This window comes from Simochromis diagramma, unplaced genomic scaffold (assembly GCF_900408965.1).
Source record: "Simochromis diagramma unplaced genomic scaffold, fSimDia1.1 OVJJ01000334.1, whole genome shotgun sequence".
NCBI classification, from domain to species: Eukaryota; Metazoa; Chordata; class Actinopteri; order Cichliformes; family Cichlidae; genus Simochromis; species Simochromis diagramma.
In genome coordinates this window covers 2,223,698-2,238,315 of record NW_024386764.1, presented here as the reverse complement: position 1 = coordinate 2,238,315, position 14,618 = coordinate 2,223,698, and the positions used below count along the sequence as shown (strand labels likewise).

The following is a 14,618-nucleotide window of genomic DNA, read 5'->3' as shown; positions in this document are numbered from 1 at the left end:
GAAAAAGGGAAATTCCACAATGGGGATTTGGACTATTATTCACAGCGTCTCAGATATTACTTTTGTGGGATAATAACGAACCATCCAGTATCTGGTGGCAATAAAGGCTATTACACATCAGGTTAGGAGGTCACCTGTTTCCTCTGAAATACGATCACGACCTTTGCTGTTACTCCAGCACTGAGCACTGGCCACTGGATAAAGAATACCATTTCAGAGCTTATCCCACAGTCCCGACCTGCTAGTTGTAACTTCACTTGGAATGCAGCCTTACAAGCTGATGTTACGTTAGTATAAACAACATGGCCAAATAATCTCCACTGACAGCACACAAGATGTGGGCAATAGCAAACCCGGGGTTATGATTTAGAATGTCACAAAGAGTTGTTTTACATAAAGGGGAGGAGGGGTGATTATAGTTACACTGAGTCCTATAGCCAAGGGGATCCACAGTCTCTTGTTTGATTACAGTCTGACTGTGAAACAAGGCGTATTAAAAGAATTATTACTCAGACATCACAATGGTCCCCCATCACTCCCTGACACACGCCTTTGAGGAGATTTATTTCACACAGGCGTGATTATTGTGTCTATGGGAGTCTGTGTTTCTCTAATCTGCGGGTCTGCATGGATTTCTGCGTTTTGCAGCTCTCGTGCTCACACATGCACACGCAGCCGCTTGGGTGTGCATCTCCGTGCGCTCGTGCACGTGCATGTGACTGCCCCAAAATAGATACCCTCTCCTGTGCACAGCGTTGCATATCAGTCTGCCTGGCACACTTTGAGTTAATGCTTGAAATTTGAGGCACGTACGGTTCAGAAAGCTGCAAGGAAAAAAAAAAGAAAACAGGCGGCAGTCTGGCAGCTGCTAAGTCTGTTCTCCATACATTTTGTGTGTGAGAGTGGATATGAATGTGTAAATGTGTATATGTATGTCTCTGCTTCCTTCAAAGTGTGTGTGTGTGTGTTGCCTCCAGTGCTGCTGTGTGAAACAGAAACACTGGAGACAACAGAAAATAACATAATCCAACTATTAGGTTCCCTAAGACATAGATGTGTACTGTACACACCTCACAAGGACATGACTCATGGGAAATTATATGAATTTTCACTCGCCTTTCTTAATATTTACTGCTGATACACAAGCAATCATACGCTGTGTTCCCTCCACAGCTACAAACGCGGCGTAGAGTGAAAGATGTGTAATCCAATTTCCTTTGTGTATTATTGTTATTATTGGTAGATATCAAAATGCATCACAAACATATTATAAATCATCACGCTGTTTCGTACTCAAGAACAGCTCCATTTCCATATGAACTTCGATGCAAGGCGGGACCCGGAGACAACGATCGCCGTGCGCGTTGGAAACAGGGACGCATCAGCAGTATTAGCACAGAGAATTATTTACAGTTTTTCTCACACTTCAGCGCCTTATTTCAATTAGCCTGCGCTCAGTGTCGAGCGGCTCTGAAGCCGATGGGTTGTTCGTTGGTCCCCTTCCCAAAAGCCTATCACGGGTCGCTATTGATGGCAGAAACAGGCCTGCATCTGTTTTGTGGTTTCATGGGCTCGTTAACTTTTTCCCCTTTCATGGGCGTGTGATTACCACAAGCCTTTCACTGTAGCACAAAAAGGTTGTTTTTTTTCCCTCTCTCAAAAATGGTACAGTAGGTACAAGCGGTACAGTAAATCTCTTAAGCAGCTTCACTTCCCATCATGTGATTATTCCATGACAAAGCAGGGGATAGAGGAGGTGATAAGTGACATCCAATAATTATTTTAGCTTTTAATGTGGCAAATTAGCTGAAACGAATGCTAAACCACTTTCCCTTCCCTCACAAGATAAACAGCACCTGATAATGTGTATGAAACATTACCCTGATGAACAACCATGCGGTGCCTACTGAAAGTGAAGCCATTAAACATAATATAAAAGACACACACGCTGTCGGTTTTCATTTGTCACCTCGCCGTGAATACCGAGTCCTGGTAAAGTCTCATCTGGCCTCTGTGTGTGTGTGTGTGTGTGTTGCGTCTATGCATATGCTTTGCACTGGCTCAAAACTTGACATGCTCCTCTCCTCGATTTCACATCTTATTGTCTGTCATCAATCCGAGGCCTGTAACCCCTGTGGTAATAACCGAACCACCGAGATACATTCAAGTGCAACAATGTGTGGGTGTTGAATCTCACAAAGAGGTTATGAATAAGTCTGCCCTGACTAGTGGCAGTGCTTTGGAGAATATCACTCTGTGCGCTCCCACTGTATGACAGCTAATTGAAGCTTCCCCTTGGGCTGAGTGCAGCACAGACATAATAATCAAGGATCCTGTCCTGGATTCGATATATAGCCCGAACGTGGGATTTGCTTCTTTTGTCATAATCAAAGGAACGTCGCACAGGGAAAGTTCAGGAGTGTCAAGGCATGTGTTGCCACAATGGAAAACAGAACTATTTGCTTAATGTTATGAATCTGAAAAGGTCTGGAAAGGCCTGCTGCAGCACCGCCAACAGATCGATAGCCACCCCTCACTCGGCTCTGCTTGCTCTGCTTGCTCTGCTTATAAAAGCCATCCACTTAGACATCTCTGTGAAGAAGTGACTACCTGAGAAGAGTGTCCATTTTAATGCCTTTGGGTTAATTCCTCCTAGCGTTCATTGGATTAAATTAAACCAGTCTATGGCATAACGGTAATGAGATTACTGTGTTTCTGGTAGGATTACGGGATGACAAGCTACGTACACGGGAGCAGCAGTGGTCAGAGGGGCTGCATTGTTTATGCACGGATCTCTGTGGGAAGTGTAGCCTACATCCACATTAGCCTCGTTTTCACACTGGAAAGCGGATTAGTTTGCGTCATAAACATGACATGAAACCTCCAAACTGGATTAATTGAGCCATTTTAAATAATGCGTTTTCTTCCCAGTACTGCTCATTAACGAAGCTCTGATGGCGTCCAATCAGAGCAGCAAGAGTTTTATTGTTTTTTTTTCGTAGCTAACTGATTCTTTGGTTTTTTTCAATCCACCCCGCAGCCCTTTCCGTAAGCCACAGGGTCGTCCCTCTCAAACGGAAACCCCTCAGTTCTAGCTCTATATCAACAAGAGTCCAACATTAATTATATTCCCAGCTTTGCTGTTGACAGCAGGCACCATCAGAGGATAAAAAGATTGCGGGCGTTTTAACTAGCGCGTAAACCCCAACATCACAGCAATTTTTTTTTGTTTTTGCATGTAGTCCTGTTGAATGAGAGTATAGACAAGATACAGTTGTTAGTTGACATGCAAAAGGAATGTGCTTGGATTACAGCAGATGCCTCTTTGATTTATTGGCTGTAGTGGTGAGCCCTTTATCTCGAATCACGCTGCCGAACAGCAATTCATTTTCATTTCATTTCTGTCTGGATCCTAAACCTCCCACCCACAGAGACTGGGATTTTTAGCCTTATCATCTTTCATACTTTGGAAATGAGAAACCCATAAAGGAGCCCCACAGTTTCTTGGGAGCCTTGTGGAAGTTTGCCAAGCAACTCTGACCCAGACATTTATGAAGAAACAACGATAATCATTTTAACACTGCGCTGACACGCATTCGTTTCCTTTAGACCGAGCCGCAGCATTGATTGCCACAGCTTGTAAAGTCAACCAGGAATCTGCAAAACTTGCTTTCACGTCTCTGATTCTTCTCAGTGAGTCTTAAAAAAGAGAAAAAAAGAAAAAAGGGCTATAGCAATAAAAGGATATTGGTGCAGAATAGAGACAAACATTTCTCCCAGCCAGCTAAATGCTGGTGCTGAAAGGACGCTAAGCACAGGTTGTCTCTCAACTGCTGTGACAGGCTGTGCAGCCAAGAATTTCACTGTGTTGAGTAAAAGGATACAGGTAGGGGAGAAGGGACAAGAGAAGGGGGGATGCTGAGGTGAAGCCAGCCGACCAGCCAGCCAAATCTGCCTTCAGCTCAGTGTCAAAACAGCCAGTCAGCTGTGTACACCTTCATGTCACCTGCTTGTGTTTGTGTGTATGCCGTCCTATAGCCTCCCTCAACAGGAGGGAGCACAGAGAGTCATCTCCTCTGGTCAATAGAGCCTAATTCTCCACAGGTGGCAGCCAGCCTCAAAGACGATTCCCTTCAGCTCCACTGTGCTGAAGCTTCTGATCCACACGATGGGGCCTTTGGTGATGGAAGAATTGGTGTGTGTGTGTGTGAGGGTTGAGTCAGATAAGAGGCGATAGATATGGAGATGTCATTGCCAGGGGTTCACCAGAACGCCGAAAATGTCTTCTTGCGGCACCGACAGCAACTGTGCTCAACCCCGGCAGTGTAACAGCACCTCTTCGCATTTTCTGCATGCTCTATAGGCAGCCTAATGGAGGAAATCAAAGTACTCAAATGCGATTAGATCGCATTCCGTTCAGAGCTCCTTTTGATTGATTCGGCTTTTTTCTGTTAAATTCAACCAACAAATATGTTTTTTTCCGAGGTGGTTGTTCTGCTTTCTTTTTGCACTTGCAGATTTATATCAAATAGTCAGTGTTTATCAACATTTCATCTATAAAGCTCCCTTATGTTCAACTTTTATGAAATGTAATTACAGCGTTACTCTCACTCCTCCGGTGTATCACATGAAAAATGTCTTCATAGTTTTTCCTTAGTGGCTCATGTTAAATGTAAGGACTGCACTATTTTTCTCCTTTCCTGGGACTGAAACATATTGTTTTTGCCCGGGGCATTGGAAGAGTTACTGCACACCTGTTTTATCAGAGTATGAGTTGTAGGGAGAAACAACTGTAAAATGAATGTTCTGGCACCATGGCTGCACATACAGGTTCCGTGTTGCTCTAGTGAAATTTAATCAGCCATGCCACAAAATCTTCCAGGCAAGAATGATTGCCAGGCAGGAGGATGTTACTGTAATTATTGTCTTGTTCGCTTCAGACTGAGTGCCTTGGATAAGCCATAGTCAACGGGAAAGCAAATACGCTTGTTGCACAAAGCACTTAGTGGCAATTTACACAACAGGGTACTTGGATGTATAAGCATTACAGCGTCGAACGTGTTGAGGAAAAAAATGGGAATGTTGCTTACAGGGGCGCCGTTAAGGTTTAGTTGTACATGAAGACTTCTGCCCACCAGAAGGTCAAGCTTTGAAAAGCTGCCAGGTTGAATATTCTTAGCAAATCCTGGGTATTATGCGTTTTGCACAACAGGGGTGCCACACTAATGAGCTGACCTCACACAGCAACCGCAGGTCAACTTACCATTTGGTTATTATTTTTATTCACAGCACTGCATCGTGTTTTCGGAGGCTGAGAAACACTAAATGTATCCCAGTGAGATCCAGACTCGTCGTGTTCTCCCCCAACCCCATCCAACCCAGCGCAGATCACACAGCGGCGCTCCACCCAAATATTGACTTCTGTTTTTTCTCTCCCGTTGCACAGCACCGCCGTTTTCAGAAGTCACCACGACTCCGCCTACGAAAACGACAACCACCACAACAACAACCACGGTGCACTGGGGTGTGGACAACAATACCACCACAACAGGGTACAAGGAGCGCAGCAGGGGAGCGCCCAGGCCACGTCCTGTAATCCCACAGACTCCTTCCCCTCCGCCCCTGGAGTCCTTCCCTTTACCTGAACGCTTCTGCAAGGCAATTGAGAAAAGAGACATAATGTGGCCTCAGACCCAGAGGGGCATGCTTGTTGAGCGACCTTGTCCCAAGGGAACACGAGGTAAACAGGGCCGTCTTTCCTTCTCTCTCTCTCATCTCAGGGCCGACTGCTCGCTGCGTTCAATATGACCCGACAGCTCTCGAGAGAACATCCCCGTGTTTGTTAGATATTCCTTTTTTCTCTAATTATAAAAGATTTAACTTAAAGGAATCAGCAGTGGCCGTGTTAGCGTAAGCAGTCTCTGACTGACTCAGCTCAGCTGTTTGTTTGTTCCTCATTTGATTGTATATGAACTCATGTCACTTTGTAGCAATAACAGGCTAACAAAATTAGTTTTCTGTACATTGTCTCGATAGACAAAGTGGGGAAAACTAAGAAGAAACATCTGCTCAGGCTTATGTTGTCATGTGCACAAAAATGTTTTGGATTCATATATGTTCTACATATAAATACTCAATTTGCATGATTGTGTTGCTTGTGTGCAATTTCTTCCTTTGATCTCTGCTTCTGCCTTTGTTGTTCAGCGAGCAGCCTCATAAAAAATATGTATTTGATTTGAGTTGATTCAACTTGACTGTTCTCTTGTTTGTTTTCTTGGTTTTTTTCTGTCAGGCACAGCATCTTATTTATGTGTCCTTTCCACCGGGGACTGGCACCCAAAGGGCCCTGATCTCAGCAACTGCACCTCCCACTGGGTCAACCAAGTAGCCCAGAAGGTTTGTATGACCTCTGCCTCGCTGTTTTCCATCTAAGTGTTTTTCTTAAAATAAGGAGTAGACAAAAATAATGTGTTCCTGTAAAGGACTTCAATTGCAAAAGTAAACTATTCACTGGAAAAAAAAACACAAACATGGCAGCAAATCTGGGTCAGATTAACTCGAAAGCGGGATGACAAAAAGGGCTGATGTGTCCTATATTTTTGGTTTTATAGAAGACGACTACAAAAAAAGAAAAAAGTGAAATATCGGAGTTAAAACGATCCAAATTTTGTGTTAACAAAATAAAATGACACAAACTGCATTATACAGAGGGAGAGTAGGAAAGGCACCATACAGCTGTAGTGTGTATAACTGTGTATTTACATTTTAGTGATTTTGATTTTACACTTTGGTTAGTGGTGTAGTGGTTAACACCTTCACCCAGTTTGAAACTGGGAGGTCAGAAGCTGGCCCATAAATAGGACGGTTGTATTAGGAAGAGCATCCGACATGTGATCTGTTCCAAATCCACCACGTGGACTCGTTTGCTTTGGCACCCGACTCGGAAATAAGGGACAAAAGTACCTGACATTGTGCCCTTTGATTAAAAGCCTTTTACCTTCTGTATAATCTGCACCATGGTCTTATTTTGCAAACCACTCTTTGTAGACTTGTTTTTTTCTTTTGCCTTAGCACACAATATAAAAAGAAAAAACTGCCACTATAGCAGCTTCTGCTGTGTGAAGAAAACATTAAACCCTCTTTTCATAACCGATATTTCAAGGACTCATTCAAGTGTGATTTTTATGTTAGAAACAGAGCCGCAAAGAGCCCTCCAAGTCTGTCTTTTCGTATTCTCATTCGCATTACTCACTCTCTCCCCATGCAGATCCGCAGCGGTGAAAACGCGGCTAACTTGGCCAATGAATTAGCCAAGCACACCAAAGGACCCATCTTTGCCGGGGACGTCAGCTCCTCAGTGCGCCTGATGGAGCAGCTGGTGGACATCCTGGATGCGCAGCTGCAGGAGCTCAGACCCAGCGAGAAGGATTCTGCAGGACGGAGCTTCAACAAGGTAACCAGATCCTCCACATATTAGCAGGGTATTAAAAATATTACCTCAAGTTTCTCCCCAGTTCCCTCTTACTGAATGACTCTGCATAATTTACATCGCTTTTATGCTTTACTGATAACTTAATACTTCTTTAATACAATAGCTGCGTTTTATTCGATTTTTTTCACCAGATTACGTCAGCAGTCTGCTTTTCTGTGCTTTTCACTTCAAGTTCAGCCGAGCTGGGAAACAAACAGAAAAGCAGTTCTGATTTTTGAGCAGATGTGTATTCAGTGTCATGAGTGTGATCCACGGTGCTTTCGTGCGTCAGACCGGTGCCATTTGAGACTGGTCGTTTTATCAGTTGGTTTTTCCATCCAGCGCTCAACCCTTTATTATTTCTACCAATTCTTTACTCAAGCTCGTGAACTTGTGCAAATTACATGTCTCTATTTTGTATCTGTTCTTTTCCTTCTCAAACAAAAAAAGCTCCAAAAGCGAGAAAGGACATGCAGGGCATACATGAAGGTACTGAAGCAAAGCTTCTGCCCACTCTGCTTGCAGCTGCTGTCCCCTCTATTCTTGTACTACCGTACTGTATATGCCCTAGCCCAAGTTCAGCAGCATGCACCCTCTCCACTGTCGTGTACACCCTCCTCCCTGTGCTTCCTGCTTTTTTGAGTAATTGCTTCACACAAAAACACAGTTGTATTCAAAGTGCTTCCTAAGTCAAAGAGAAGTCATCTCCAGTTACTTAGGTGGCTTCTTTTTGTAACTGTGTACGTGTCTTCTTTTTTTTTCTCTCCTGTATGCATTGACAGCTATGGTGTATTTTGTTGTTTCTTCCGTTTGTCCCTGTTATTATTTTCTGTGTTTACTCAAGACTGCACGCCTACATGAATAACAGCACAACTCAAGCAGACATCCTCTTCTTACATCCCCCTCATTATTCATTTGATGAAGGATTTGCTGCTTTGTAGTGATGTATCAAAACCCTTTCTACGGATCATTTCCTGACCATTCACAGCCTGCAAAGGGAAAATCCACAAGGGCGCAGGTTTGAGGTCATTAAATGAATGCGTTTCATAAATTAAAGGTACAAATCTATAGCTCGAGCTGGTTAATAGGGTTAGTGCAGGTCAAACGCTTTTTCTTTCTTTCCCTTTCTTCCCCAAATGCTTTCACAGCGTTGGGTTCGCACATCAAAGTATTTTGGCTGTATATATATCCCCCCACCATCAGGGACATCAGTGTCCTCCACCTGCCACCAAAGTCACCCCCCTCAATCCATCTCTCCTTCGGGAGGGTGTTAAAATGGATCGAGCTAATTAGCCAGTCAACGGCCGTGCGCTCGTAAAGGAGGCAGGGAAACTGGAAAAAAGCAAAAAGCACATACGTAGTCATATCGCCGCCGCCGCGTCGCATCATCGTTTCGCTTTTTAAAGTCAAAACATTTCGATTTGACTTCCGAGAGGTTATGTCGATGTAAATTACAGCAGCATGAGAGAGGATCAGGGACAGGGATTGTTGAGTCATCAGTATCTGACATCTGACGCAACTTCACATTAGCCCCCCCACACACACCCCACCCTCTCCTCCTCCAGCCGTCGCCAGCATTGATTACCTGATTAGACGCATTGATTTTATTATTTCCTGAAGAAAACCCTGCATCATTTATGCCCAATTTATCCTCCGTGTTTCCTGAGCTGTTAGATGGCAAAAAAGATGTAAGGTAAAAAAAACAAGGTTTGCATTCACGGGACAAACAACAGTTTAGCAAACTGCACACTTTTGGTTGACTTTTCGAGTGCCTTTGCAGGGCGGCTTAATTACTTGTTCTACAGTAAAGTGTGTGAAGAAAAGGAAAGTTGCTGCCCACTGAACTTTCCAATTAGAGAGCTTTAATTGAGATCAGCCACGGAGACTTTGGCTTTCACCAGGCCGTCTCTTAATATCCTGTTATCAGACAGACGTGATAGGCTCAGTGCACTGTGACCCAGAGCATCGACGCAACATCCTTGAAAAAGAGGCCGAGCATCGCTGAAGCGCCTCTTCCCCTCCGCTCTTTTAGCAGTTCTTCCTTCATTAACATCACATTAAAAACATTTTTTATTGTTTTTATTTTATGTTATTTTGAAATGTGTTGCAAGTATATGTTTACATTACATATACACCTGAGAAACAGACGTCCTTTCAGCTTCCTCACTTTTGTCCATTTCACTCCTAACGACGTGACACTCCAGCACAGCGTTTCACTAACTCACATCAGCGTCTGCATGTCACAGCTCATCCACGGAAAATGTCACTTGTTTCCAGACACTCAAGAACCTTTGTTTTCTGTGGATTTGTTTCGGTTATCTGCTTTAATACAGGCCATCGTGGACACGGTGGATAACCTCCTGCGACCAGAGGCGCTCAAATCCTGGCAGGACATGAACAGCACCGAGCAAACTCACGCAGCCACCATGTTACTGGATACTTTGGAGGAAGGGGCCTTCGTCCTCGCCGACAACCTCATGGAACCGGCTATTGTCAAAGTCCCAGCAGATAATATAAGTGAGTAAAGCCGAGTTTGCGGTAAGCAAATGACAAGCGTCCGTGATTGATGTGCGCCTCGGCTAATTTGATTACGCTCAGTTCATTGAAAGAGTAACTCCTGTGATGGCAACACAAGGCCGCCTCATAAAAAAGGACTTTGTTTTCATAATAAGGGTTTAAACCTCGGGGGAAGTGAAAAACAAGGCGTATTAGGTTTAACAAGTCGCTTACTGACAAAGTGATGAATATCAGACAATTAAATAGACTGGATTCTCTGATTGCGCACGCTTACTTTATAAATGTGTGCGTCTAGACCTTGTAACTCTATACACTAATGTGAACATTAGCCTGCTGTGCAGGCAGAAAAAAGGACATTGTTTATCCAAAGCTCCTCTTCCTTCGCTCATTTTCTTCAGCTGATAGACCGAACGAGAGAGTCCTTTGGTTTCTCTCAGCACCGTTTTATTCATATTAGTGGGAGCACCACTGGGATGAAACAATCACTGTGTGAGTGACGCTTTTATTGCGTGGCGCACTGTCACTAACATTTAGAAATGTTTAAACAGCTCGTGTAGAAATGTCAGGAAGAAATCGTCTTCCCTTCTGCGTTTTTTCTTTTTTGTCTCTTCGAAACGGTCTGAATTGACCGATTTTCGGTTTTTTTGTTGTCGTTCTCTAACTCATCCCCTGCCTCTCTGCTCTTGGCAGTCCTGGAAGTGTATGTTCTCAGCACGGATGGCCAGGTCCAGGATTTCAAATTTCCACAGATCGGCAAAAGCGGCATCTCAATCCAGCTCTCAGCCAATACTGTTAAGCTCAACAGTCGGAATGGTGAGTTAAAAAAGCAACAATAGCGAGAGGAGCTCGGTCAAAGTTAACTCTGGTAACTCAGAGACAAACAAAAGTGATTCTTTAGCGTAGGAGAAACTGTGAAATGGATTCATTTTCAAGAGACTGAGTGCAGTTTATCTCAAAAACTCCAAAGCTCTGCGATTTTAAACCTACAAATAAGGCCATTTGTAGCAAATATATCTCACTTCTCTCATCCATGCAGATAATTGCTTGAATAATTTAAATTCAGCTACATTGAAATAGATGGAGTCAGTTTTAGAGCTTTCGCGTCCTCTGGTCTTCTGCATATTTTGTCTTCACTCCTTTTAGGCCCCTGTTGTTTTAATTGCGTCGCTCTTTCCCTAATCTGGTGTTTCTTTAAATCTTTCGCTCCGCAGGAGTTGCCAAACTGGTTTTCATGCTCTACAAAAACCTGAGCCAGTTCCTCAGCACAGAAAACGCCACCATCAAGATGGACAATGACGCCTACGCCCGCAACGTCTCGGTAGCCGTCAACTCGGACATCATCGCCGCCTCAATCAACAAAGAGTCTAGCCGCGTGTTCATTAATGACCCCGTGATTTTTACCCTGGAGCACATTGATGTAAGTCCGCCTGCAGGAACAAATGGACGGGCCATATTAAAAACACCAGGAGGGAAGATCTAGAGTAGACGGAGATGTGCAATTTGAATTGTAAATGTCTGGCTAGGTCAGTCGGCAGTTTATTTAAGTCATTGAACATCAAATTAAAGGAGTCTTTAGAACCTAAGTGAATTCTTAATGAAAACTAATTCTTTAATCAACATTGGGATATAAATGATACCCATTTTCTTTTATAGTGAGGGAAATTAACTCCTAGATTAGCCCTACAATCTAGGATGAAATTACTGGAGCACCAATTATCTTTCGTCTTTTAAAGTTGTCACTAGAGTTCCCAGAGGGCCGCGCGTGACTCCATTCTTTATCAGAGAAATTGTGCAATTCCAAAGACATGCCGTCAAACAATTATGCTTCTCTGTTATTAAGGCCTCGTATACGCGACCATGCTTCGGTTGATTTGGCAAGCATGTGCCAAATGAGATACAACATATGAATTGCTTCATAAGAGCTGTGAAGTGAAAAATCCTCATCCATATCAGTGCAGAAAAATACTTTCTATGAGTGGGGGGTAAATGGCCTCTGTGTTCTACATGTGCTTCAATTTCAGGAAGTCAATTATTTGGACACTTAACCATATCTCTTGTTATCTGCAGATGGAGCACTACTTCAACTCCAATTGCTCCTTCTGGAATTACTCTGAGAGAAGCATGATGGGCTACTGGTCCACCCAAGGCTGCAAACTCCTGGACTCCAATAAAACACACACCACCTGCTCATGCAGCCATCTCACCAACTTTGCCATCCTCATGGCACACCGTGAAACCTCGGTATGTCCAGTCTTCTTTCGTGCCCACCCGTAGCATTGGAGGATTTTTGATTAAATCAAGATCAGACCCTTAACATTTTAGTTTCCAGGCTTGAATATTAAAGCAGCTAAAGATTGCAGCTATCACGGTGCGGTTTAATGAGTCGATCTGTGCGTACTGGGTTGTTTTTGCCAGACTTTTTTCATCTTTCAGCTTGATTTGAGTGCATCTTCTCCAACACGTAATGCTAATTTTACACCCAGAAGCAAACGATAATGAAATAACCACAATTATTGAAAGAGAAAGATTTTTTTAATCAATATCATCACCATGGGCGCCCGCAGATATGTCATGGGATAGGGATGTAGTCCCAAAATATGAAATTGGTTACTCTGTGTCCTTTTGTTGCTCCTGATTTATCTCATTATGCTGGAATGTAAATGTAAGCAGTTATTTCTTCGTTTTAGTCCTCAATTATCAAATCTAAAAGGGGAGGCTACCGTTATTTCCCTCAGAGCTTCACACGCCCCTCTTTGTCATTTCGCCCTTTCGCTTCAGGCCAGCAGTGAAGTGCACGAGCTGCTCCTGACCGTCATCACTCGCGTCGGCATCGTGGTGTCCCTCGTCTGCCTCATGATCAGCATCTTCACCTTCTGTTTCTTCCGGGGCCTGCAGAGCGATCGCAACACCATCCACAAGAACTTGTGCATTAATCTCTTCATTGCAGAGTTAATATTCCTAATTGGTATCGATATGACGGAACCCAGGGTAAGCTGGAATGATTTCACCCTATTGATTTGGTTTTGATTCATCCTCTCTCTCCTTATCGCCTCTCAGCCCTCACACAAAAGACCCTTCCAGAGTAAAATGGATAAGACTTTAAGCATTGTTTGTTTCTAGCCTTCCCCACTTGTCCCTGACATGACACGAGTGGAACAGCACCATTAATATAGATTACTAAAGGGACATGTCTTCCGCTTGATGGGTCTTTTTCCCTCTTTCCTTTGAAGCTGCAGCGACGATTGCTGAGCAACGGCAGCTTTTTTCTGTCTTTTTTCACAGCTCCAAATAATTAAATCTCCTAACTCTAACCCCACAATACTAATGGCATTTAAATTTGTACTGTGCTGATGGAAAGCTAAACCTGTGCTTAGTCAGAGCCCATGTGGTGAATGAATATTCATTGTTTTTCTCTGCTGTTGAACGAGACGCCCTGAAACGACGATCTTTTCAGGGAGCTTCAATAAAAGATGGGGTACACGATGTACAATTTTCACTAAAAAAACAGCAACAACAACAAAAGTCAGATGGAAACGACACGTGTCATCTTGATGTCGAAAGATTATTTAATAAATTTCACTGTGTCTCCTTTGCATCTTGTTCTTTGATTGTCTGAATCTGTTGTTTTTCTGTCGTTCTCAGATTGGCTGTGCCATCATTGCGGGGATCCTGCACTTCTTCTTCCTAGCTTCCTTCTCCTGGATGTGTCTTGAGGGAGTCCAGCTGTACCTCATGCTTGTAGAAGTCTTTGAGAGCGAATACTCGCGGAAAAAGTATTACTACGTGTCTGGTTACCTCTTCCCTGCCATCGTTGTCGGCGTCTCAGCAGCTATTGACTACAGGAGCTACGGGACCAAGAAAGCGTGAGTGCAGCTTCTTTTTTTCTCTCTCTCTGAAAACATTCTTGGAAATGCAGAGCAGACATGCTGGATGCTGCACTGTGTGGGCTTACCTGCTGTGGCTGCGTGTGGCAGATTTTGAAAAGAAATCCGCTCGTCATTTCTGCCAGCACCTTATGTGCATCCCTGGAGACTACACCAAAACATTTGAGCGCCTTTTGCCAGGGATGGGCAGCTGTTCAATTTTTTATGTCATTTGAAAGTGGCTGACAGACTCAACACTGTGGTTTCAGGGGAGGCTGCAGCTACATTAATGCCTTTCTGTTCAAAGACCCTCCTGTGACCTCTTGTTTGTAAATGCTGTCTTAAAGAGGAGAGCGCAGTGCAGGGGAAAAAAGCCTTTTACATAGATTAATGGCTATATCACAGCTAAGACGACGCTATTAAGAGGGGCGGCTCGGTTTGCTTCTTCTCCTGTTGTGTCCGGCCGTCTTCCTGCTCGTTTTGTGAAAGAGCTTTGAGTTAAACACTGATAATAAAAGACATCAGCCCAAGTAACCAAAAATGATTTCTTTCCATTTTTAGCCACAGGAGCACGATGTCGTTTTTGTGGTGTTCACTGCCTGGAGCTGATTTGTGTGTTTCTCTGACATAGGTGCTGGCTAAGTGTGGATAATCATTTCATATGGAGTTTTATAGGACCTGTCACCTGTATCATCATGGTAAGCTGTTTTCTTTTCTTTGAATACTCATACTGACAGAGTGAGGAAGGGACCGAGAGGGTGAGATGA

General features: G+C 43.7%; 1 protein-coding gene across 34 annotated transcripts in view; it reads left to right on the top strand.

Moving 5' to 3' along the window:
* Positions 1 to 14,618, top strand: part of adgrl2a (adhesion G protein-coupled receptor L2a) — an 89,852-nt gene that overhangs the window by 60,863 nt on the left and 14,371 nt on the right. For 25 of the 34 annotated variants that reach the window (XM_040031389.1, XM_040031394.1, XM_040031383.1 and 22 more), the window contains 11 exons: positions 5,447 to 5,740; positions 6,293 to 6,396; positions 7,268 to 7,453; positions 7,922 to 7,960; positions 9,805 to 9,988; positions 10,679 to 10,801; positions 11,200 to 11,405; positions 12,056 to 12,229; positions 12,767 to 12,976; positions 13,631 to 13,851; positions 14,483 to 14,549. In XM_040031389.1, the coding sequence (XP_039887323.1) occupies positions 5,447 to 5,740; positions 6,293 to 6,396; positions 7,268 to 7,453; positions 7,922 to 7,960; positions 9,805 to 9,988; positions 10,679 to 10,801; positions 11,200 to 11,405; positions 12,056 to 12,229; positions 12,767 to 12,976; positions 13,631 to 13,851; positions 14,483 to 14,549 (1,808 nt within the window). The remainder of the gene's footprint in view (positions 1 to 5,446; positions 5,741 to 6,292; positions 6,397 to 7,267; positions 7,454 to 7,921; positions 7,961 to 9,804; positions 9,989 to 10,678; positions 10,802 to 11,199; positions 11,406 to 12,055; positions 12,230 to 12,766; positions 12,977 to 13,630; positions 13,852 to 14,482; positions 14,550 to 14,618) is intronic. The other 9 variants (XM_040031535.1, XM_040031403.1, XM_040031447.1 and 6 more) reach the window with 1 other exon arrangement.